The 25,806-nt window shown below is 39.6% G+C and overlaps 2 protein-coding genes across 2 annotated transcripts; one reads left to right on the top strand and one right to left on the bottom strand.

Moving 5' to 3' along the window:
* The first annotated feature begins 476 nt into the window (after positions 1–476).
* On the top strand, positions 477–18,613 carry zdhhc2 (zinc finger DHHC-type palmitoyltransferase 2). Its single transcript, XM_042493096.1, has 13 exons — positions 477–818; positions 4,320–4,346; positions 5,986–6,080; positions 6,798–6,918; positions 7,097–7,166; positions 7,279–7,311; positions 8,804–8,924; positions 9,277–9,409; positions 9,986–10,112; positions 13,430–13,522; positions 13,786–13,901; positions 17,216–17,297; positions 17,376–18,613. The coding sequence occupies exons 1-12, from the start codon at positions 692–694 to the stop codon at positions 17,254–17,256; spliced, it is 1,104 nt and encodes a 367-aa protein (XP_042349030.1). The 5' UTR covers positions 477–691; the 3' UTR covers positions 17,257–17,297; positions 17,376–18,613.
* A 77-nt stretch (positions 18,614–18,690) lies between these two features.
* Positions 18,691–25,661, bottom strand: cnot7 (CCR4-NOT transcription complex, subunit 7). The gene is made up of 7 exons (XM_042493097.1): positions 25,497–25,661; positions 24,046–24,169; positions 23,771–23,964; positions 23,203–23,364; positions 21,576–21,720; positions 21,301–21,411; positions 18,691–20,383 (listed from the first exon to the last, which is right to left on the bottom strand). Exons 2-7 carry the CDS (start codon positions 24,160–24,162, stop codon positions 20,252–20,254), a joined length of 861 nt encoding a protein of 286 aa, XP_042349031.1. The 5' UTR covers positions 24,163–24,169; positions 25,497–25,661; the 3' UTR covers positions 18,691–20,251.
* Positions 25,662–25,806: the final 145 nt, after the last annotated feature.

Consider the following 25,806-nt stretch of genomic DNA (forward strand, 5'->3'; position numbering starts at 1 on the left):
AAAAACAGTAATCAGACTTGTGTGGTGCTGTCACATACATCTCCAAAATATGGTTGGATAGAATATTAAGACTTGCTTGCCTGCATTTGTGTGAGATTGTAGAGGGTGTCTTTTTTCATATTTGAATCAGCCAAATATAAAAATGAAATGAAAAAAAAAAAACACCCTCAAACTTATTCTTGATTTGACCTTAAATTAACCCGAGCTCCTCTAAAATGATTTGCCTCTATGTGTGCGTGCGCGCGCGCGCGTGGGTGAACAGACCCCCGTTTTAGCACTCGCGAGCATGAACTTATTGAACCCATCTGCTCGCGGTGAAAAATGTGCCAGGTTTGCAGCATCCCGCGGACGTCATGGCAACCTGTGGGGAGGCAGCAGGGGCGGCGCTGTCTCTGCGCGCGTGTGTGCATGTGTGAGCCGTCTGATATTTTGTTGTAGTGTGTACTCGTGTGATCTGAGCCGGACGATCAGAGGGGAGCAGTGCAGCAGCAGCAGCAGCGGCGGCATCAGAGGCGGGCGGGAGGCTGGGACTGTAGGATGTTGCGTCTGAGCTGCCGATTAGGCTGATCAGAGCCGGAGCAACGATGCAGTGACAGTCTACAGGAAGACACACACATACACTCACACACAGAGTGAGAGGGAGGGAGAGTAAACAGACGAACGCGCACGAGAAATGATCCGCTCCTAGACTATGGCACCGTCGGGCTCGCGTAGTATCAAGAAGGGCTGTCAGAGAGTTTTGTACTGGATCCCGGTCCTCTTCATCGCCCTCATAGTGGCGTGGTCATACTACGCCTATGTGTTGCAGCTTTGCATAGGTAAGAAACCAGGAGGTGTGTGTATCTGTGTGTGAATGAGTGAAGGGGAAATGCCTCTGACTGGTGTGTGTTTGTGTGTGTGTTTGGTGGTGGGGTGGGAAGACATTTGTGTTTCAGCAGTTTTTTTTGGGATGCAGAAGACTGGCTTGTTGTTTATGCAGTGTGTGGACAGTGTCAGTCACATGACAATAACAGTTCAGGCAAGAATGGTCAGCATATTGTTACAAGGAAGTGATGTGTTTTTGCATGCAACACACAAGTTCAGTATTTTCAAATCCCGATCAATCAGATTTAGAAGTGTTTTGGGGACCTGCTTTTATTCTGAAGGAGCTTTTAATGACCAGTGCATTATCACAGCAGGATTAGTCCATGAGATTCATTATCTGAGGCCACCACTACCACTCTATCAGCACTATCTTGAAGACTTACTGTAATAGCTCCAGGCTCATATAGTCGCCGAGCTTCATTATCTGAATTTATATCCTCCACCACAACCCCACCAGCATTGTCTTTTGGCAAGGAGTCTGCCTGTGATGGCTTTTGAGTCAGGGCTGCCTTCTTCCTTTACGCTCCCTCTGGCTGCTGAGCGTTAGATGGTGCGGTTACAGACAGCGAGCCTTCTCGGTGAACGGTGAACATAGAGTTGACCTGGATAGTGAGTAATGGATTCTAGGATGTCTCAGAGGAGTCTCAGCAGCCTACTCATGTGCTCCATTTGGCAGCTTGTCAGACCACTAGGAAAGCAGATCTCCTCTGTCAAAAAAGGGGGGATGAAATGGAGACAGTTTAATGAGACCAAACAGAGGAAAACACAGGGAGGGAGGGGTTGTCTCTAAGTCTGAGCTTCTGCAAATGTAGCAGGATGTGCTATTTAGCTGAAAGGATACACCTTTATGTTCTTCTTCACACCTGACCAATGAGACTTAAGGCGATATAGTGCCAGGTCATTGGGTTCACCACCACACTGTGGCCAAATGGGTGGCCAGGGGTGGCACAGGCTCCTCCTGAATTCTTGCTTCCCATGGTATTGCCTCTGTCAGAGTCAGAACGTGTTAGGAAGTCGGCTTCTTGGTGCCGTGCCATGGGTGGATTACAGAATTGGGTTGTTGACCACAGAGAGACAAAAAAGATTTTGAAACAAAACAACCACCATGAGATGCAAAACAACCACAAAGTGTCAAAACACGACCACACAGAGACAAAAAACAACCACCATGAGATGCAAAACAACCACAAAGTGTCAAAACACGACCACACAGAGCTGAAAAATGACCACTAAGAGGCAAATTGACCACAGAGAGACACAAAATGACCACAAAGGGTTGCATAAATACCACAAACGGACATAAACAACCACAAAGAAATGAAAAGTGACCACAAAGGGATGGAAAATGAACACAAACGGACACAAAAGACCCCAAACGACTATAGCAAGACAAAAATCCACTCAAAAAGAGATTCAAAATGCAAATGCAAGTGCAAGAGATGCAAAACAACCTCAAAGAGATGCAAAACGATCAGAGGAGGATGCCAAATGACCACAACAAGACAAAAAACAATCACAGAGATGCAAGCAGTCCACAAGAGATGCGAAACAACCACAAAAACGAAAAACAACCACAAAGAGACAAAAAACAACTACCATGAGATGCAAAATGACCACAAAGATATGAAAGAGTATCACAAAGGGTTGCAAAATGACTAAGACACGAAAAGATGATCACAAAGGGATGCAAAACAACCACAAAGAGATTAAAAATGACCACAAAGAGGTGGAAAAAAGTCTATGAGAGATGCAAAACAATCACAAAATAATGACTACCACATAAAATGACCTTAAAGATTTGCCAAAAGGTCACAAAGGGATGCAAATCGACCACAAATAGAAGCAGAAGACCACAAAGGCATGTAAAATGACCAGAAAAAAACAAAAATGACAGAGACAGAGATGAAAAATATCTCAGTGTCTCGCAAGAGTGGTGGGAGTTACTACAATAAATAACAGCTACGTATTGATATTATTTTATATTTAAATATTTAAAGTTGTTTATTTAGCATTCATTCGTTGCAATAAATAAACAATGTAGTTGTTACTAATGTACAGTTTATTATTAGCAAGGACAAATATGTCAGTGCCCCAGTCTGGCCCCCCGACTCAAAAGTTTCTAAACCCGCCCCTGGTCACCAGACAGGACAGCAGTGTCTGTCCCAGGGTGAACCTGTTCTCGAGTTACAGGACGCTGTGTGTCTGTTAGGAGATACTGAGACATCCTTCATTACAACAGAGTGACAGAAAAGCAAAATCACTGTTTCATCAGGCTTTTTAAAAACCATCTTTGTTTTGCATCCTGCAGAACAAGAGTGACATTATTCGAGTCACATGGGAGGGACAGATGAAAACAGCAGCAGCGGGGCAGGACAGCGGTCGCTCGGGGCCAGCATGTGCTCTGCAGACAGACACAGAGACAGTTGTGTGAAAGTATTGTCAGCTGATACCTCTCGTTCGGAAGCTGAGTTAATCCCATTGTCTGGCTTACATAATTCACCCCTAGCAATCTGCGGTTGACCCACTTTCTTTTAAAGCACCGACCGTCAGCTTTTGAACAGTTGGTCCTTTTTTCCAAGATTGTTAAAAAACGTGGGATCAGATGCACTTTGGCATTTTGTTGTTTACGTATTGTTGGAAATTGACCTTGTTGTTGCAAGAATGCAAAGAAGAGAAGAGACAGTTACCTTAATGCACTTACATTGATACAGGCTCTTAATCACACATACACTTATGCTTCACTGTCAGACTGTGGGGCTTTTAATGCTGATTTTTGGCTGCATGCCTCGATTCAGGTCCTTGGCTCACCTTACTTCAGTTCCTGCCTTGTGCATATGTGTGTGTGTGCGCGCGCTGCTGAAGATGGATGCTTTTGCCAATCAATGCGTAGATATTGGGGCAAATATAAAACAATGTCAGGAAATATCTTCCAGCAGGGTCCACCTGTCTCTTTTCATGTTTGAGTCCAAATCTTAGTGTATGTGTGTTTTGTGAAGGTTCTGAGGTGCTAATCAAGTGTGTGTGTGTGTGTGTGTGTGTGTGTGTGTGTGTGTGTGAGCCCAAACACAAAAACTATGCAGGATGCTTGTGTGGTTTTCAAGTTTTTTTGGTCAATGCACAGCAGTGCTTATCCACATGAGAGGAGCAATATGTCGAACTATTTGACTGGGAGTCTGCTGTATATTGATTTTTTGACTGGTGTGGTATTAAGGATTTACAGAGTCAGCATTTTTCAGTTCTGCTGATTTGATTTCAGACACCGGCTGTCAGTCAAACCTGCGTCATGTCAGATACACCACGTGGGGGTGGCCCCTGTGGGAAGGACTTGAAAGAAAAATTAAACATTTTCTCCACGACCTACAAACCTGGGGCGACCTATAAATGTGGGAAGCGTTTTAAGTGTTTTGACTTCTTTAATCAACTCAGACCTAACTGCATGTGTTCTCATTTTTCAGAGTCAATCGAAGACACGGGAGAAAAGGGTAAGTGCTCTGTGGTGCTGTTTAACATCAAGAGGAATCACAAGTGTCTTTAGCTGTTCTGCATCTGTTAGATGTTGAATTCAGGCCAGGGGAGGTTCAGCAGCCTTCAGTCTGGCAGTGGCAGACCACATCAAAACACTATAATCAGCTTGCATCAGCTGGAAGTGTGTCATAAGAGGCTTTTTAAAAAAAAATACCGGAATTTGTTTAAACCCAGACTTTTATTCAGCGTGCATTTTGTAGTCTAGAGAATTAAAAGGAGAACGAAAAGCAATTGTCTTTCTTGTTTGGACGTGCTAGCAGCATGGGTCTATGGGTGGTGATGTTGGTCTGTCTGTCAGTCGGTGCACCACTTTGGTCGAGAGCAAAATATCTCGAAAACTATTGGTTTGCCATGACATTTACAGTAATGTATAGATATTCATGACCCCCAGAGGATGAATCCTACTGACTTTGGTGATCCGTTGACTTGCCGCTAATTAGTGGATGGATTTCCATGAAATTTGGAACAGATATTCATTGTTATCTGTGAATTGTAATCAGTATGGTGACCCTCGGACTCACCTAGCGCTATCATCAGATTAAACGAAAAACGAATTCTCATCAGCCTCAGCTTTAGGGTACTTTGTGTTTAGTGCTAATTAGCAAATGTTAGCATGCTAACTCACTAAACAAAACGGATGAACATTGTATCTAAGAAATACTAGCTCATTGTTAGCATGCTGATGTTAGCATTTACATCAAAGCACCACTGTGCTAAAGTGCTGCCTCAGTGAACCGCTAGCACGGCTGTTAGACTCTTAGTCTTGTTTTCTGGGAATATAAAAAAGACACTATTGCTGCCTTAAAGTGATACTTCACCCACAAAATGACAATTTGTATATCAATTAATCATCCTGTGTCACCCTGAATTTGTAAACAAAAAAAAAAAAGAAGAAAAAAACCCAACAGTTTTTCTCACATGCCTCCTTAGAAAATATCAAACACATTTATTGATTGTCTACCACATTTAACAAGAAGCAAAGCTGTATCAAAACATCCGTTTACAAACTCGTACAACCTATGCAGTATAAGCCAGGTCTCATTTATCCCGTGGTATTCTCAGTTCTTTCCAAACACATACATTTTCCCTAAAACCTTACTATTAAAAACTGAACTGAACATTATTTATGCCCTCTTCAAAGCCAGTTCTGCTGACTTTAAACGTGGCCCCCAGTTAATCTGTAAATCAGTATGTTTGCTGGTTTCTGTGGAGGCATGTCAGAAAAAGGTTTTTTTTTTTTTTTACCTATTTAAGGTAACACATCATGACTAACTGACATACAAATGGTCATGTTGTGGGTGAAGCATACCTTAAATACACAAATTAATGAACAAAATGTAAAGCACAAGTGTCACTAACCTGGTTATATATAGACAAATCTACACAAAACTGATGTCTTTACAAATTTTTGCCACAAAAATGACAGCACAACTGATCAGACAGTGAATAAAGGTCATATTAATCTTTTACATAAAAATAAATATTAGCAAATATTTGCTAGTAAAAACTAGAGAAATATATTGAATCAAACCATTATTAATATCAGTGTAAATGGTTAAATGCAACATTATCTTGTTTATGTTTGTCTCCTTTCAGTCATATACTTGCTGGTGTACCATGTAATCTTCATCATGTTTGTGTGGGCGTACTGGCAAACCATCTTCACCAAGCCCATGAACCCCCTGAAGGAGGTGAGTGTGTCTGTCTGCGACGCAGCGCTGCCGTCAGCTGGGATGATGAGGCATGGTGGGAAGTGCAGATGTAGGTTACAGCCTCCCCGTGTGATTGAACACTGCATTTAGACTAATAATACTTTCCAGTGGAAGTGCCTGGAGCTGCACTGTAATGGCTCAGATCCTGACCGCAGCACTTCGACTCTGCAGGCTGAACACACACATGCATACATCTTAGAGAGAGACAGAAAAAAAAAAGCCACCTTTGCATTTCAATTTTAACCGAGGCGAAGCACACTTGCAGGCATATGAAAGCTTTCCTTTATGAGATGTGAGCGCTGGATCACTTGTGGTTTTGGGATTGTAATAAAAGTCACACTTCATGTGTGCTGTGCTGTTTGTTATCATCAAAAACAAATCGCCTGAGTGGCTGAAAGTAATATCGCAGCTCTGTGCTGCTTTGCTCCCATTTGCCTTCTGGGGCAGAAAGAACCAAAACAAATGGAAGATACAGAAATTCCCTTCACTGCCTACCGAGCCGCGGCTTCACAGCGACAGACATCACTGCATGACTGACACTAAAGCAGCTTGTAGCTTATCTGACAAATGATTTGACTCTGTTTTGATAAATCTGAGGATCTGATTCATTAGAAATAAACACCCCTGCTCGCAGATTGAGCTATTGTTGAATTGCAGGTGTTGTTTGTCTTTCCCTGTGCGTTCTGCCCTATATAGTTTCACCTGTCCTACTCTGACAAAGAGCTGCTGGAGCGTGAAGATCGGGGAGAGTCTCAGCAGGAGATCCTGAGGAGGATAGCCAAGGATCTGCCCATCTACACCCGCACCAACTCTGGAGGTACAGTACAGCGCTCACTGCTGCTGCTTCTGCTGCTGATGCAGAACAACAGGAGCAGTCTAGACTGACATGCAGCTCTCAGAGCTCATTTCACCCCCGTCACCTTGTAAGTCTGTGGTCAAGTGTCAGAGAGGCTGCTGCTGACGGCTGTGTGATTGAATTGGCTGTGTCTCCTCAGCAATCCGTTTCTGTGACCGCTGCCAGCTGCTGAAGCCTGATCGATGTCACCATTGTTCAGTCTGTGATAAGTACGGCTCTCTTGCTCATGCACCTATAGAGATCAGACCACACCATATATTACATTCTGGCAGGCAGAGTAAGATTCAATTACACTGACGTCCTGACCCTGCTGTGTTACAGATGCATCCTGAAGATGGATCACCACTGCCCGTGGTATGTAGTGGCAATAGGATTTAAAACAATATCAGTGACACTGTGCTGTTGTACCACTGCACTCACATGGAGGTGTTATATTCTTGTCTTTAATTCATTTCCTTTTCATTAAAGGTGCACAGTATTCAGGCTTCAGGTTCTTATGAATACATTTTTTAAAATTTCTTTTTTAAGAATCACATTGCCCATTCACATTCCAGTTAACATGGCTCATAAACACACACTGAAGCACTGAGAGCTTGTTTACTGGACAGATTCTGAACCTCTCATCCTGCCAGACCTATTTTTTGACAGCAGAGGGAGACAAAACAAATCTGCAATAATGTACTGTGGCTGGAAGAAATTAATGAATGAAGCTGAGTATAACAATACGTTATAATGTAAAGTACTATTGAATCATAAAGTAATAGGTAGTTTCCTGTAATGCCCTGGTGTGAATGTGTCCTCAGCATACTGGGGACAAAACTGGCTTCTGATTGGTTGAGATTACCAGGCTGCATGATTCACATGAAACAAACCTGCTTATTGAGGGCTTTCTTGTAAAGTTCTGCCAAACAGCTATCATGCATTTACCTGTTTTTTTCTGTCCAAAACAGGATGGAAAATTGGTCATTTTAAAAAATTCCCTCAAATAATTTTGATCACATTTACCAACCAATCCCCAATATTTACTGTTCTTCTGCTCAACTGTGTGAAATTATTTTTCCAACTCCTGTATCTCTGCATTAAAGGAATACTTCACCTATAAAATGATAATTTGCATATTGATGACTCAGCTTGTGGTACATTGAATTTGTGAGCAAAACTTATTTGTCCTGGCATGCCTCCACAGTGAACGAAAAATCCAAAAAAGGCCGAAATTCTTGATGAATTGAAGTACATGGGGTCTGCAGCAAAACACCTGTTTACAGCGTCTCACACAAATATAATCTAAGTCTCATTTATCCAGTCATGTACTTCCCAAACACATATGTTTTTGCTAAACAGTATAAAACACTTATGCATAAGAGTACTGTATTTTGGAAGGTGTGGGCATTTGAACTATGCTTTTGTATTCTGATGGGTTGCCCAGGTAGCTGGTTGCTGCTCATTTAGGTGACTGTTTTGTGCAGAGGTGTTTTAAATGGTAATGTTTTAGCGAAAGAATTTAAGGATTTGGGATGAACTGAGCATACAACTGGTTAAATTAGACTTGGATTATACGGCACAAGTTGTGTGAGAGTTTGTAAGCTGATGTTTTTGATATAGTTTTGTTGTTGTTTAACGTGGCCCCCTTTCACTTCAGTTCATCAAGAACTTTCTTTGTTTTTGCATTCTAACTTGACCTTGAAGGCAAACAAAGTTTTCTTTAAAAATACAACATAACACGGGGTGAGTGACTGACATACGGATGACCATTTTGTGGGCAAAGTATTTCTTTAAGAAAGGATTTGAACATGTGCTAATGAGCACATTTTGCTGACACTGACCTGCCCTCTTATCCTTGTTACAGGGTGAACAACTGTGTGGGATTCTCCAACTACAAGTTTTTCATGCTGTTCTTGGCATATTCGCTACTCTACTGCCTTTTTATAACTGCGACAGATCTTCAGTATTTCATTAAATTTTGGACGGTAAGTACAGCTTCCCCACCACAATAGGAACCATTTATAGTTTGTATTTTAACACAACATATTTCTAATCAAAGCTGCATTGAGATTTGAAAACACACATGCTGTGTTAAACATGTGGTATTTGATTTGTTCTTTCCCCACAAGGCTGGAGGTAGAGCACATTTCCGTCTGAAAGAATACCTGGTATGAACCAACTAGTTAGTGGCACTGAGATAGAAACACTGTAATGAGCTCCTCTAGAACGCTCGAGTAGAAATCTCTCAGATCTCACTCAGTCTCAGAGTGTCTTGTGTCTCGCTTTTGTGTTTTATTTTCAGTTGTGTTGATTGTGTGGTTGATATTCTCCCATCAGAACGGCCTCCCAGACACTCAGGCAAAGTTCCACATCCTGTTCCTCTTCTTCTCGGCCTCCATGTTCTCCGTCAGCCTGGCCTCACTTTTCATCTATCACTGCTGGCTCGTCTGCAAGAACAGATCCACTCTCGGTAGGTGGCGTACGTGTGTGTATGTGTGCGTCCTGTTTGTGGAAGCAGTAATTATACAGCCTCTGTAGGACAGCAGCTCTGTGTATGTTCAGGATCTTCTCCCAGTCTGCTTACAGCGCCGTCTCAGCACTAATGATGAAGGCTGTTTCTTTGCATTTTTCCCACCGTCAGTCACCGTCCTCATCAGCGAGGTGATTTGATGAGCCTCTCTGGGCCGTTATCAGACGGAGCACTTTCTCATTATGTGTGCACAGTGGCACACTTTGTCTGTGTGTTGAGGGGAGTGGATTATCCAGAGGAGTATGTTACAGTGTAATGCAAAGACACAGGACTCTGAGCGTAAGCAGCTTAGTAACAGACACTGCTAGCAAGAGAAGAAGTCACACACGGTGGCACAGTTCTCAGATCTGCTTCTCCTGCACAACAAAGACACTTTCATTCAGAGCTGTTCCATTCAGCGGGAGTCGTTCATGTGTTTTGTCAATGAGCTCCTGTTATTAGTGTGAATAATAGATTACAGAAGGAGGGAGTGCTGCGTGTCAGACTGACTCTTCTTCTGCATGTGTGTCCTCTCAGAGGCTGTGCGAGCTCCAGTGTTTCGCCACGGCACCGATAAGAACGGCTTCAGCCTGGGCTTCAGTAAGAACTTCCGCCAGGTGTTTGGTGATGAAGTGAAATACTGGCCTGTTCCTGTTTTCTCTGGGTAAGATAAAGATATTCAAAAGGTATAAATATGTATTGGAAATTTGCAAATCTATATTGATTGCTCCTTATATGAACCCTTCTGCTATCTAGTTTTATTTTTTTCACCTAATGTAGTGTTTTTTTAGTCTTTTTGTATAATAGTGTCTAAGCATCTATCTATACTTCTCCAACTTTGTTTTGCTGCACAGCAATTTTCCCTGGAGTTAAATGAAGTTCTATTGTTTCTTATCTAAAGAAAATTCTAGAAATCTAAGCATTAACATTAACATGATCTAAATCTAGAAATATATATCAAGTAAAAAAAAAAATAATAACTCACGCGCTATATATATATATATATATATATATATATATATAATATAAAGACACATAAAACTTCAGGTTGCCAAATTAACCCTTTGAAACCCGAGCAAATCATTTCTTTAAAAAACATTGGAAGACGGGGACAAGCAACGCGACAAGAAATGGTCCAAATATGAGAAATAAATTTGTAAAAATTTACAAGAAAATTACCTAAAGATAAACCAAAAAAACCCACCAAAAATATACTCAGGAAAGTGCTGTAACATAATTTTAATTAAGAGAACTAAACATATAGTTTTGTGGATTTTTTACCCCTTTTTCCCCTACTAATTTTCAGATAATTCTTTTTTCACCTTTTACAATTTTTTTGTAGTTTGCAAGGCATTTCTTGCTAATTGCTCATTATGTTTCTTCCTGTGTTTTTGAAAGGAATCTAACCAATTTTCTTAGCTTGAAGAGGTTTAAATACTAAAGACACAGATGTCTGAATGCAGCACAGGGAAACTGATGTCTTTGCAGGTATTACAGGGATATATGGATCATATGGTGTCACATTACTGGCTGAAAAATGAATAATGTGCGCAGGTGTAGATTTCAGGTGACACAACCCCATCAATATTTAGAACATGTGCATTTGTCTCCCCAACAAAAAGCCATGAAAGTAGGAAAGGACTTTTATTTTGACAAGAATAAAGACGCTTAGACCAGAAATTGATGCAGAAAAGGCAGAAATTGGTGCATAAAAATTGACTAGAATGCATGAAATTAAGTGTTTGATGCTCAAAATTTTCTGGCAGAGAACCATCAAACTCCTCCTTTCATATATATGCTAAAATAAAACCTATGCCCCTGGAATTGTGTCTTTAGTTAACTCTGGTTCTAACGCTAATAAAATTATGAAATCACTATAAAATATATATATAAATATGTATAAAAATGCTGTCAAAGAACTCTGAGGAGGAGAATGTGTGAACTGTTTGGCGAAAATGACTCCTCATTATACTGATATGTCCAGTCTATGAGTTATTAGAAGTTACATAATGCATTAATATTTATGGAAGCCACTTAGTTCAGATGTATTTATAGCACAGCATCTGTATGCAGTACAAACTCAAATGTTGTCTGTTGTTCACTGATCTAACCAGGTCATTATGATGATATACAGTTTTTAGGATATACATCATATTATGTTAAAATCTGACACTGTTGAGTTTCAAAGCTGTGTTCTTATACTGGCGATAAAAAGGATCACATTCAGACTTTAAATAACAATTTCAGGTTAAGTCCCACTCACTTCCTGTTTAAGCCCCACCCACTTTGGGCGCAGATACAGATTCAGATTTATGATCTATTTATTTAAGGAAGGACATTGTACATTAATGCACATTTAAACACATGTGAATGCGCCAAAGTTAGCTGGGGTGCTAGTTTGCATAGGTAGTTCCTTGCCTGATGTGATGCTCACATCCTAAAATAATAAAAAAAATACAATATAAAGATACAACATGTACAATGTTTAAAAGACAAACAACATTAAGATAAAAGTAACACAATATAGTTAAACATGTACACGTGAAGAATATACAACACAATAAGACAACAGGAGTGGATAAAATCCAAATACCAGATAATAGTTTACTCACTAATTAATCACTAATATTGATGGTAAAATCCTGCCAATCAGCATCAGTATTGACAGTAATGGTTCACATTTTCATCAATGTAGTTCAAGTAAACTTCCTCAGGGTTTCAGAAAAGTGTTGAATGAATAAAGTCACTCTTTCAGGTTGGGGATGAGCAAAACCCTGACACTTTGAAATAAAATGGTTCAAAAGAGGGAAAAGTCCCAAAGGAGACAAGAAAGCATCAGCTTCAGTAAACAGCAACAACAACACTGCGAATTCATGCAGGAGCTCCAGTTTTGCAAAAATGAGTAATTCATGCTGACAGAATGGATATTATTATGAATAAAAAGCCCTTTGGCAACAATCACAGTCAAATGATTCAAACATAACCCCTCGATTTTTACATTAATGTGTAAATAAGCAACTCAGATTCAGCTGCAACTGGATACAGAAACCCATTTTCTAATATGTTATTTGTAAAGAAAGCCACTGTAATACCCAAACACATGGGACCTTTATTTTCTTATGGCGTCTTACAAAACTTTGTTGTTTTTTTTGTGGAAATAGTGACATTCAAGTGAGACCATGTAATGTTTGTAAGACAACATAGCATTCTCCTCTTTTAAATGAAAATCTGAAATCATAAGCGTTGAATTACACCCTCTCTCAACTGAATACACTTAGAGGTCTCGCTTATTGAGCCTCTTTATGATTCTTCTCAACATTTTTTTTACCATTATTACCATGATCCCATAATTGCCACTGGTAGTTAACCCTTTAACGCTTGGATCAACATCAGTTTTCTTGTGCTGCGTTCAAATGCCTTTTACAAGTGGTTAAACCTCTGAAACCTGAAAAGTTTTTTTTTTCAAAATATTAATAAAAGGTAACAATGAATCAGAACTAGCTATCAGGAATTATTTGATATCACATAAAGGGAAATGTCTCTATTCATAAATCTTATAATTATGTATTTAAAATTATGTTACATGAAAAAATAATTTAATCAACTTTTTATTGAGTTTTTTTCTTTTTTTTTTGCACTTTTTAAGGTCATTTTCTTGTACGTTTATGTTTTTTCTTTTCTTTTATATTGCTTATTCTCATTTACTTTTTTTTAAAACGTTTTTTTATAAATTATTGCTATTTTTTTGACTGTGAAGTTGTTCATTGCCTTCTTCCGAAGCGTTTGAAAGAAATCAAGCCAATATGCTCAGGTTTCAAGGTGTAAGTCACGTAGACCCAATTTAGCCATCATTTCCAAATATATGACAACACAATGTATATAATTCCATTGATGTTTCTAGTGCCAGTTAAACTGAACAGATTTTTTACCAGTTCAATATTAAAACATCATTTTTTTATGTGTTTCATGCTTGCTCTCCAGTTTAGGCGACGGTTGCGCATTCCCAACCTGTCTGGTGAATCTGGATCCGGAGCAGCCGTCTTCACCCACTGGCTCCAACCCTGCCAACAAGAGGTGAGTAAAACATTAAGAACACACGCATCCATAAAATAAAGTTAAGCACCGAAATAAAAGAGCTGCACAACTGCAAGTCAGCTCCTGGTGGTTTATTAACCCTGTCGAATAAATGATGCAGGAGAATCACCTTGCGGCAGTTACAACGTTGCAGTTTTAAATGATTTTATTTAAAGAAGGAAATTGAGCCCAGGTGTATGCCTCGGTGGGTCCATGATTCCTGGCGTCACTCCTACTGCTTGTGTGTATTTGTGTGTTTGCAGTGCAGCAGAAGGCCGCCAGTTCCCCTCCAAACCACTGAGGGAGTCTCAGAGTCGACTGCTTACCAGCACCCCATCCTGGTCGGAGAGTGACAGTGCAACAGACAAAGACAGGAAGGGTGAGATCATGTTGGGGACTGTATTTTATTTATCAGAGGAGGGAGGTGTGACTTTATTTTCTTTTTTTGTCTTGACCCAGAGCTGCAAATATTTTTCCTTAAGCTCCTTGAGTGACTGGGGAAAAAAGGATGTGGTCTATTCTAATGGATATGTTATCTGACAGAACGACTTATTCCACCCATCAGGATGACCTTCTCCCCATTTAACTACATTAATACAGATTGTTTTCTATTCTAATAGATATTTTACCTGACAGAATGACCTTCTCCACATTTAACTGCACTTATACAGGTTGTAGTCCATTCTGATAGATATGTGTACCTGACAGAATGACCTACAATGCATTTATACAGGTATTTAGTCCCTCTGATGTATACCTGACAAAATGACCTATTCTATATTTAATCAGCGTTTCCCCTTCAATGTTACATGTCTGGCATATGGCCAGGCCATCAAGACCCCCCGCTAATTGTTGCGTAGGACAGCGACCACCATATTGTTTCCCCTAAGGAGGTAGAAGTCATGACCCGCTGTACTCTGCCTCTGATTGGCTAGCATTGTGTGGCCTCGTTGGTTATATTTTGTTGTAAGAATGGCGTAGCTCCTTTAGAGACAGGGCAGTGTGTGTATGTGTGAGAGGTCGAGTGAAAGCGTGGGAGCGGGTGATACGAGTGTCATTGAATGCATTGGAGTATAAGGAGCAGAGCAGAGAAACGGCAGTAAAAGTGGTCAGCTTAGCGGTAAATGTGAAGTAGAAGTGACAGTTCTCAGATGATAACTGCTGCCAGCTTTCCAGCTGCTGGTCAAAGTGAAGGGAGTTAACCCCAGAGTTACTTTGTCCCTGGAGGTAAACAAATCTCCCTTTTGTCAGGAATGTGTAACAGCTGGTTATGTTCAGGGTAAGAATATTAAGCAAGCCGATCAGACACAGAGGAGGGCAGGTCATGCCTTTCCCATCTGAGCAGCTGTGATGATGATGATGCTCAAAACAATTGATCCACCGTTTTAGCTCGGCAATCACACACTTACGCTGCGCGAGGGGGAACATCCCTTGCAGGTCCTTTTGCTTTCCTATGTCAACTACTATATGCTATTTGTTTGACTTACTCTATTATGATGTTGTTTGACATTCTATACTATGAGTTTTGAGGACAAACTGTATTGTGATTTTTGATTACAACTTATCCTTAGATTTTTTTTGACATCCAATACTCAAAAGTTTTTAATGATAAACTATTCTATCACTGTTTTGACAGACTTTACGTTGATTTTTTTGGACATATAATACTATGAATTTTTTGGACATTATATATATGATTTTTTGTAATGACACACTAAACTATAAATTTTTCGGTCATGCTAAAGTATGTTTTTTTTTACATACTACACTCCGACTTTTTTGACATACTATACTATGAAATTTCTCTGACAGATAATTCTGTGAATTACTGTTTTGCCTTTTTCTACTAGACTATGATTTTTTTTCCCAACAAGCTATACTCTGCCCCTCGCTATTTTTTAAATTTTTTTATAATATACTATACTGTGGCTTTTTAAGTCATAGTATATTATGACTTTTTCATACTATATCATGATTATTTAGGTCAAACGTACTATTCTTTGATTTCTTTGTACATACTATACTGTGATGTTTTTGACAGATAATAATATAACTTTTTATGACAAACAAAGGTATATTTTGACACATGTTATGGTCAGAGATCCACAGAGATCCAAAATGTATCCAGCTCCCAGGTTTCCTTGCTAATCAGGAGCTTTTGGGTGCAGCTGAGAAGTTCTCCTCAGCTGCTGGTGATCAGTCTGACTGGGAGGTTAGAAAGGGAGCTTTTCTCTGCTCAGTTGGTCGTGTGTCTCCGGAGAGTCAACACCTTCAGTTGGCTTTCTGTGTTTTTTTGTGTGCGTGTTGAAGTGTGATTCTTCTGTTGATCTTTTTATTTTCTTTCCTTCCTGTTCAGTGACTCACGCTTTAATTTTTGGGCCAGTTCTTTCTTTTGTCCTTCACTTTGATAGAATCAGTGAGTGGCTGTGGGGAGTTTGATTCCCACGCCACCTTTTAGAAACCAAAAGGACTGATTTTGCTTTCACTCTTTAGTACATGTGCAGTGTTTTGTTTGTTTCCCAAACTGCACCCAAGCCCTTCAGGTTTTGTTTTCTGGGGAAACGTGTAACAGTTGTCACCACGCTGGCAGCGTCCCTGAACGTAAGAGCAGAAGCAGAAAGATGCTTTGAGTGTATTATGAAGACTCGTGAAACAAACGTGAAGATGTGAGACGAGTTGGGAGCAGTGAGAGACAAATAGTTGATACCCGTGATTAGAGGGTGTGTGGAACTTGTGACTACAAAATGTGACACCCATAGCTGCTGGCACTATCGCAACATCCCATCCCATACAGTCGAAAGACCATTAAAACAGCCTGAGCTGGCTGGCTCACGCGCCTGTTTACTGGCCCTGTCTGCTGACATGCTGAATTTCTGTGGATTTAAGTAACAAAAATTGGTACTCAGTTTTAATTTTGTTAATTTTAGTAGCTCTTTGAAGCCTGGGGCAACATTACTTTTCTTGTGCTTCTTTCAGACACCGTTCACAAGTACCTTTGAAAACCTGAGCAAATTGGTGTGATTGCTTTCAAAAACATTTTGATAGAAAATCATTTTGATTGATTCAGTGAGTGGCTATGGGGAGTTTATTCCCATGCCACCTTTCAGAAGACAAAGGGCCTGATTTATGTCCTTCAGGGTTTTTTTTTCTGGGGAAACTTAAACTGAACAAATATCATACTTGGATATTTTTTACATACTATGACTTTTTACATTCTACACTATGATTTATTTCACATTATACTATGGCTTTTCATGAAAAACTGTAGTATTTTTTTGACATTCTGTACTGTGATTGTTTCCAAAATACTATACATGACTTTTGGGTCATACTATAGTATGTTTTATTTATTTATTTATTTATTTATTTTGTTTTTACATACAATAGTATGACTTTTGAGGACATATTATAGTATGATTTTTTTTTGACAAACAGCTTTTGTTTGGCATACTATACTTTGATTTTTATGACAAAGTATTCTTTTTTGTGACATATATTCTGTGATTTTTTTTGCTTACATAATATACTATTGTTTTCATTCTATACTGTGACTTTTATGACATACTATACTATGATTTGTTTAAGCCAAAAGAAAAAAATTGACATGCCCCCTCAACTGCTTATCAACATAACCCAAAGAACATTATTACAAGTTAAAACAGATTTTAACTTACTTACGTGACGTGTGTTTAGGTGCCAGTAACCCCGGGATGACCATAGAAAATGAAGCGTAACCTGAGTTACAGATGGAGGCGACGCCTTCAACCCAGAAAAAGTGAGTTTTCAGTCAAATAGATACGATCCACACGTCAAGATATAAAATCAAAACCTGTTACTTTGTTTTATCCAACAGGTCTATGCCACCCCCTCCTCAGTGTTTGTGCCTATCAGAACGTGACGTGGTGGTGACATCATCAATATTGGTTGTTTTCCATAATGCACCCTGCTTCTGAGAGGTTTACGTGACTGAGATCAGAGCAGAGAAGAACGAATCGTCAGTATTACTATAATTGCATTAAGCAACCACTTCTGCTGCTATCTGAAAGTATTTGGGCTTCAGAACAAATTGCATTCCAACAATCATGTTTTTCTTTTGTTTGTTTATGAATGAAAAAGCACAGAGCAGCAACAGAATCAACGTTTTTTGCACTTTGTACACTAGGAGATCAACCTGAGCTGCTTTTGTATGCTACAGTTGATGTTACGGAAACAGAATTATCTACATGTCTATTTATGTTATTCCTGTAGCTTAGCGCAAAGTAAGTTTGCCAAATGTTTGCACATAAAGTATAGATTATTAGTGGCGTTAATGTGATGTAACTGATTCCTTTAACCATGTTTTTTCAGTGACGTTTTTGTGAAGGGGGGAGGGGGGACAGGTTTTCCACCCACCATGTTGAGTGTCGTGGAATTGATGCATGCTCTCATCTCAGGATGTCAACACACCTTGTCGTAGTGAATCGTACCACAAGATGTTCCCCCTTTTGCTTGGATTTATAAAAAAAAAAAAGTGTAGTCATTAGTAATTACATTTTTCAATAAGGGCTCTTCTGACTTGTTATAGCATGAGTGAGGATGTTGCTGTTTTACTGTAACACCTGAAAGCTGGTGCTGCGACAGCGTGCGTCCCCTCTGCCAAATATGTAATCTGCTGTCTGGTAGCCTAACAGTACACAACGTCAAACTGCCGGCCAAAAGCTTCCTGACTGTCTCTGGAGGGCAAAGCCTCTGTGTAATGCTGCAGATCTGTTCCCCATCACAAAGCAGATACTGTTGAGTGTTTTTCTAACTCACAACATGATGTTGTGGATGTACTGCAGAGCAAAAACAAAAAGAACAGAGATAATCAGCTCCAGCTGCTTTGTACAGTAATTTTCACCTTCTTACGAGTCTGTCTGTTCACGTCTCTGACTGGAAATGATTAAAACCATCTCTAAAAATTTGGTAGAATGTATGCTCGTTTAAAAAAAAAAAAAAAAAGCTTCATTGTGACAGTCAATCTATATTTTTCTATTCTTCTGTATGACTCGAGACAATATGGATGTGTGAGGCAATGTACTGTACAGTTGTGATGCCTTATAAGAATAAAATGAGCTCATCTTCAGCATTCGTCTTCAACTCTTTGTTGCACCTCCAAAATCATCAAAGGGATGTAACGGCCAAGAGCATTTTACGGTAGAAAAAGTTTCAAGCCTTTATTTACAAAATAATCTAAAAACAATCCTCTTGTATATTGCATATTCCTTTTTTTACTGTTACAGTGTGAATGATGTGCTGCAGAAAGAAAGAAAAGTGTTTATCAAGTCTTTGACGCTCAGGGAGGTTAAAAGAAGTCTTGAACCTACACGTCAACACACACCTATGGAAGTTCAGGATACTACTATAACAACACAGCATTTATTCAAACATTTTAGTACATGCGGCTGTTCTACGCAGCATGAATGAATGGGAAAGCAATAAAAAACGTCATTCAAAAGGCCTGAACTACAAGTGAAATGAACTCCACTGGAACAAAAAGACGCATGTTTAAAAGGCAATGCTATTGTTTTTTTCCATTGAGTAAAAGTTTTGTCTTCTTTTATTACAACACTGAAACTCTACAAACCCTTAATTTCAACTAAAAATTAAATGTACTCTCAACAGAGTAGTTCAGGTTAACCTCAGCATGCCTTACTGCAGTGAGCGTTCACTTTTAAATAGTTTTTTTAATGTTAATTTGGTTGAAATAAATTGCAAGACCACACCGAGAGGTGATGCATGTGTTCACGTGTGCTTGTGTCAATAAAGGGCGTTAACATGCACAAATAACCTGATGAAAACCATCTGTATGCATCCAGTGCATACTGTAGATACCCTTCCATGTCATTATCCTTAACTTTATGGTGAACACAAACAGCAAATAGTAATAGTACAAAGGGAAATTATGTTTTTTTTGTATTCCCATCTGCATACTGTATAAGCAGATTACATCACTTAGTTAAAGGCTTCTCACAGTGGGATTACAGCTTTTTCAGGCCATTATAAACATTATCCTAATATAAACAAATGCAAAAAAAAAAAAACAACTTCAATGAAATGTGTATTAATGTGCACATAAACACACTCCCTTTCTCATTATCATACAAGAGATCCAATAACAGGAGGAGGACATGTTGATGTCCTAGCATCTGTTAGATAACCAGCACAATAAATTAAAGTTTAAAAGAACAAGAATGCAGCTAATATTAAGGCTGAGCGTGGTGAGAGCGGTTGTTGTGATGGTAAAGATTTTTATGTTCTCAATGTTAAATGGGAACGCAGAGAAGGCAACAAAGAGGAGAAAGACACCAGAAACATTTTTTTCAGCTTTCCATATAAAATCAGGTTAGAGCTTTAAAGTGCAAAAACATTTCTACAGAACATTTTTAGGAAAACTAAAATCCCATCTTTTCAAGCATGTTAGATACAACTGATCCAACCAGAACGTCTACACTGCTTCGTAGGAATAAAAGACTAAACTCACACATGCAGCCAGCAGGGGCATGTGTGAGGACAGCTGGGATTTTCTTTTTTTGACCATCATATTCAGGTGTCTAGGTGAGCAGAGCCTATGAGAAGCAGCTTGCTAAATGATGTGTGTATGTTTTCTTGTTTTTTTTCCATTATCATCATCCGGTTGGCGAAGCTTGGCTTCAGCACCGCACCGATTGTGCACGTGAGTCGCAGGATGGGAGGGTTTCAGAAGTGCTGTCACGACTGCTGCTTGTTAGCCTCCTCTTCGTAAGCGTTCCCTGTTCCGTTCTGGACGTAGGCTGAGCCGGAGCCGAGCCCGTACAAGTGACCACAGTACTTTGCATCATCGATATGATCCTCAAAGAACATCTGTGGGGAAAAAACACAGGATAATGAAAAAAGACACATGTAAAGTACAAAGGTAAAGTATTACCGTCCAAATGACCTTTTATATATACATTACTCAGTCCATTTTAAGTTTTATTTTGTTAAGAAACCTTTGATTTTTTTTCTTTTGGTCTTTTTCATCCTTATCAGCCTCGAGAAGCAGACATTTCAGAAATTCAGCTTCCACAACATTAGTATTCTGAGAAATGTCTGAGAAAGGGAGGATTCATGCAAAAAACAAAAAACAAAAACACTCCTGAGGGTAGGGAGATGCAACAAGCTCACCTGAGGGCATACTTCAATAACATGTTGACAGCGTTTGTGTAATTACTCTGTCTGCCAGAGAGTGGCAGTGCAAGTTCTGCACTGCTGGTTTAATTCTGATTTGCTCACATGCTGTATGCCAAACCTTTAACTGCATATTCATTTATTCACCAATGCTGTTTAACTTGAATAAACATTAAAAAAACAGGGGAGACTTTGGGTAGATCATTACTCTTTGTATTGTGATTTAAAAAAAAAAAAAAAAAAAATCTAAATCCTCAAAAACTTAAAGTTGGCTCTTTTACTGCAGTTCACAATTTATCAAATTGATTTTGAGTTAAAAGATGATTGTTTTAATAAATTGGTTGGCGTACATGTTTTGTCTTCTGATGCTGCAGCATCTTTCAATCTGTCTACACTTCAGACTTGTGTTGAGTTGAAAGTGATGCATAATGTTACTTGGTTTGACCTCACTGGATTGCTGTCATGACTTTTATGTAAAAAAAGACTGAGGTGCTTATTTAGACATGAGACTTACATATTAAGTTGCAATCAGATCAGCAGTCTGAAAGGAACTTAGGTAATATTTTGGGCTGGCTCCTACAACACTCTTCTCCCTGCCTCGAGGAGCCTACCTCTCTCATCTTGAAGAAAGCCATGCCTGTGAGTAAAGAGTCAGAGCCGGCCTGATGCTGTGGTCCGATCCTCTCCAGCTCCAGCTGCTCAGCTACCTCCTGCAGCCCGCCCTGAAAGCAAAACACCGTCAGTCACTCAAGACGCACTCTTCTAGTCAAAGTAAAACCCAAGGGCAACACTTGCAAGAGATCACAACAGACATCGAGGTGTGAAGCCTTAAATGAATAAAACAGCAGAAACACTGTGCCACCTACTGAAATATTTACTTAGGTACCTTCAGGTTTTTACAACTCTTCATGAGGTACTTGACATCATAAATGACTGGGAAGTACAAGCGGAGAATCTCAAAGAAGTCCACCTCCTCCTCAGGCAGGTTAGCGTTGGACAGAATCTTGATCAGGTATCCAAAGTCATAGCCACTGCAAAACACACAGACACAAACACATGCACACCTTTAAGCTAAGTTTTTTTTTAAGATCACACAGCAGGAGGCTTCAGGAGACTTTGTCACTTGCAATCTGCCATGACACAAAGACAATAAAAAGACATCTTGCGTATCTTGTTTTTTTTGTTTTTTAATTGGTCTGTGTGAGCCGGACGTTCTGTTGCTACATTTGTGCCAAGAGTACGCTCTGCGCTCCGGGATTGTGGTGCAAAGTATGACTGAACAACATAAATAAATAAATAAATAAATAAATAAATATCCTGTGTTTTGAGTCATTGGGCATTTAAGTTCGTCATAAAAATTGTATCAATCAGTGGCAAACAAAACTGAACAAATATCCTAACAATTAGCCAATTTACACGAAATAAATGAAAATAAGGATGAATTAAAAGTGAACTATTCAGGAATTGTTGGCTACTGTTTGAAAACAATATCCTCAGTGAAAGTGAGAGTCAAACCTAAAACCACCTTTCTCTGCTTGCAATTCCCCTCACTATGTTTGCATGATTGTTTTTTTGTGGCCAAGATTTTTGTAGCTTCCTCTTGGAGGAATGCTGCTTACAGTCTGGCACCTGGCCGCTGCTTTTTATAAAGTCCCAGCCTCACCTTTGTGCTGTGCCCAGCAACTTCTCCAACACAGCAAAAGACGACAAAAATACAGGTCGAGCAAAGAGTTTCTGCTGATAAATACACGGCCACACTCTTCTAGGGTGTTAAGAGAAGAGTGAGCAGGATTACTTCTGTATGAGTCTATATTGTTTTTAATGAAAATTCTGCATAGTATATCTTCAAAGAATTTCAATAATAAAATTAGAGAAGAAAAAACAACAACAACAACAAATACTATAAATAAAAACAGCATGACATTAAATCCTGTTTGAAAAAGTGTGTTCTAAATACCTGAAAGAGATGACAGTGGTGTTTCAAACCTAAGCTTTGTTTATTTTCCCAAAGCCTGGTTATCTTTAGCCTCAGTTTGCCATGGAGACACAGTGGGAAACTGAGTATGAAATAAAGATGTTAAGCAGCAGATTGTAGAAAAGACTGATAAAAAAAGGTGCTACTCACTGGAGACCAAATATAACAAGTGTCCATTGCACTCGATCAGCAAATTTAATAGCACATTTTCGCTGGATATTTCCTTGTTTTAACATGTGTGTAGCAAAACAATCACAGTTCTGCATAACATCTTTCTACAAACGTAAAGACAAATTAAGAAACAAATGAAAAAAACAAAAACACAGTATAATGACAGCAGAATTGACAATTTTTTTTTGATATATCCTTGATTATAAACTGACATGCAAAGAGTGAAAGTAAGAGATGTTGTTATACCTGGAAGAAAAAAAAGAGATTTCTGCACATACTGTGAACACAAAAAATATGATTCCTGTTGCAACGTAGCTATCTAAGACATATAACTGTCTGCATTCAAAAAAAGTTCAAAGCAGAATACCTGTGAAACGACAGCCACTTGACCCCGTCACAGAGCACCACTCCTGATGTCATCAGCAGCTCCGCAAAGTACAGCGTCTCGATGCCTTCGTCCTCGTGCTTCTTGAACTGAATCCCTGAAGTGGTCAAGAGCTCAATGGAGTCCTGTGCATACATATCTTCTCTGATGAGGACAAACAAACATCACACAGTTAGAACTGTAACCAAAAAAAGATGATCAAGTAGGTGCGAGAGCTGTAAGTGAACGTCAAAACTATAAAAATAGTCAGCATTTTTTATAAGCTGTGCCGGAGATGTTGTGCTCTGTCAGTGTTTGACGTTCAAACAGTTCTAAATTTTGCCCTGAGACTTCTAAACTGACAATATGTAATTTGATAGGGCAGTACTAAAAATGCATTTTTTTTTTTTTTTTGGTTTTGGCTAAATTTGTAACTTTTCCTGTTGTCTCATCTCAGTGTGCTGTACTCAAGCTGAGATACTCTTCTCAAAAATTCAAGTGCATGCCACAGATACATTTGAATGCCACATGAGAGTGAAAAGAGTGCAAGAACGCAGAAAGGTCATCTTACGTGAGGTTAAACTTAAAATTGAACTGCCATGTTGATGTTCCTGGAGGGTATTCTCCTTGTTCGTTCATAAACGTGAGGCCCAGCTGGATTATCTTCAGCAAATCCACATTGCAGCGCAACAACTGGTACTGATAGTCAGCGTTGCTTCTGAACTCTCCGATTGGTCTGGCTACAACACCTGGAAACTCTGTGTCCTGTGAGAAGACACACAGCTCATCATCATGCAGAATGGCACCACGGGGGACAGTTTCTACCTCTTTTTTAATACCACTCACCATAGCAATGTAGTTGTATTTTCGGATGACATGTCGAATCCTCTTCAGCTCCTCCTCCAGGTTGTTGGCCCAAACCTCACATATTCTTTGGCTGTGATCCACAGTAGCTGCGGGCATAGTGCCACTTCGAGCGAAGAGATAAATGCAAGCAGAAAAAGATAGTTGGTTCATGAACCTGCAGCGATGTGCTGACCTGTGACAGGCCAAATCGGACAGAGGGGAGTCGTGTGCTGTGAAGCCCTCTGAGGCTATTTGTGATTTGTGATAATAGGTTTTATAAATAAAACTGACTTGACTTGATTTTTCTTCTTCAAACATTGCTAGCAAGTAGAAAGATAACATTTGTAGTCCTGATCAGAAGTAGGTTTTATGGAGGACTATGGTTATTAGAGTGAGTTAGGTTAATCTACATTTTGCCAACAGGTAAAGGAAGTTTGTTTCTTGCCACTGTCGCACAAAAGGAGAAAATAATTGGGGGAATTTGTCTAAAATGTTGGGTCTCTGTTGCTCAGTATTAAAGGTGTACTGAGGTAACTTTTGTTATATTTGTCTCTGTATAAATAAAACTGACTTAAGTGCAAGTATAAAGTAGAAAGACAGCATTAGGTTAAGTGGTAAGATTTTTAACATCAGAAATGTGGACTTTCACACAGAAGAGCTTGACTTCTTAAAAAAAAAGATGGATAAATAAAATTATATCAAGTGTGTGGCAATTAAGATCTTACAAATTAAACTTTTAGTCAAATTAAGGGCTTTAAATGACTAATATTTATGAAAATGAACTGAAGACATTTAAAGGTCCTGTGGACACACTGCTAAATGATAAGAGATGACAGGGCAAAGGCTTAACAGCACATGATCCCCAGACGCAAAGACATGCCGACAAACCTTTCAGCTAACATGATATAACGTTGCAATGTTAGTTGCAGGAGATAAAACCTGCCCTGGGTGTCAAATCACAGATATCTCAATGTCAGTCTAACAACACTGGGGAGGCTAGTTTTAACCTCAGAGCGGGTTGTGCTTCCTCTTAACTGAGACATTTCTGTGTCCCAGTCAGCTAACAGCTGACTCGGGGTATGCAGGACGTGTTTGGCTGGATGCTGTTAACATTAGCTCGTCGCAGGCAGTTTTCGGCAGCACTTAGTGCTAGCTAGGTTACCTGTAGCAGTTAGCAGGCTTCAGACTACATGCTAACAGCAGCAGGACAGTGGAGGCTCTCAGGCTTGGAGGCTGTGTACAGCTTTAGCACACTTCTCAGACACACAGCTAGCTCCACACATTAATATGAGTGTGTGCAAAATATGAAAGAGACGAGTTTACCAGCCGCACACACACACACACACACACACACACAGTCACACAGCCACACACTCTGTAACACGCATACACACACACACATTCAGCGCCACTTTGATACTGCAAAGCTCACTGTAGCCTCGTGAACTTACCGTTCCCCAAACCGGGCGGGTAGTGTGTTTAAGTGTGTACTATCTGAAAACTGTTAATTTGTTCTACGTTATTGTGTCGGGAGTTTTCCGCTAACTTTTAAATAGTTTATATTCTATAATGTATCGATGTCAACCCACGGCTGCCATCATAGCTGAGCCTACAACACGACGTCATCACGTAAAACACAAACGTCATGCGCGTGAGGGTCCACGTCCTATTTGTTCCGTGCCGCTGCTTCAGAAACCGAATTGGAAAATATTTGTTGAATTTCTCATTTGTGTTCAAACAAATTCTTGCATGTAAGAACTG

This window comes from Plectropomus leopardus, chromosome 9 (assembly GCF_008729295.1).
Source record: "Plectropomus leopardus isolate mb chromosome 9, YSFRI_Pleo_2.0, whole genome shotgun sequence".
Lineage (NCBI taxonomy): Eukaryota > Metazoa > Chordata > Actinopteri > Perciformes > Serranidae > Plectropomus > Plectropomus leopardus.

Coding starts and splice junctions, on each gene's coding strand:
- zdhhc2 (XM_042493096.1), top strand. CDS start 692: ATGGCACCGTCGGGCTCGCGTAGTATCAAGAAGGGCTGTCAGAGAGTT. Junction 7,167..7,278: donor CATTGTTCAGTCTGTGATAA/GTACGGCTCTCT, acceptor GCTGTGTTACAG/ATGCATCCTGAAGATGGATC. Junction 9,410..9,985: donor CAAGAACAGATCCACTCTCG/GTAGGTGGCGTA, acceptor GTGTCCTCTCAG/AGGCTGTGCGAGCTCCAGTG.
- cnot7 (XM_042493097.1), bottom strand. CDS start 24,162: ATGCCCGCAGCTACTGTGGATCACAGCCAAAGAATATGTGAGGTTTGG. Junction 23,965..24,045: donor AATACAACTACATTGCTATG/GTGAGTGGTATT, acceptor GTCTTCTCACAG/GACACAGAGTTTCCAGGTGT. Junction 21,412..21,575: donor AGAGTTGTAAAAACCTGAAG/GTACCTAAGTAA, acceptor TTTTGCTTTCAG/GGCGGGCTGCAGGAGGTAGC.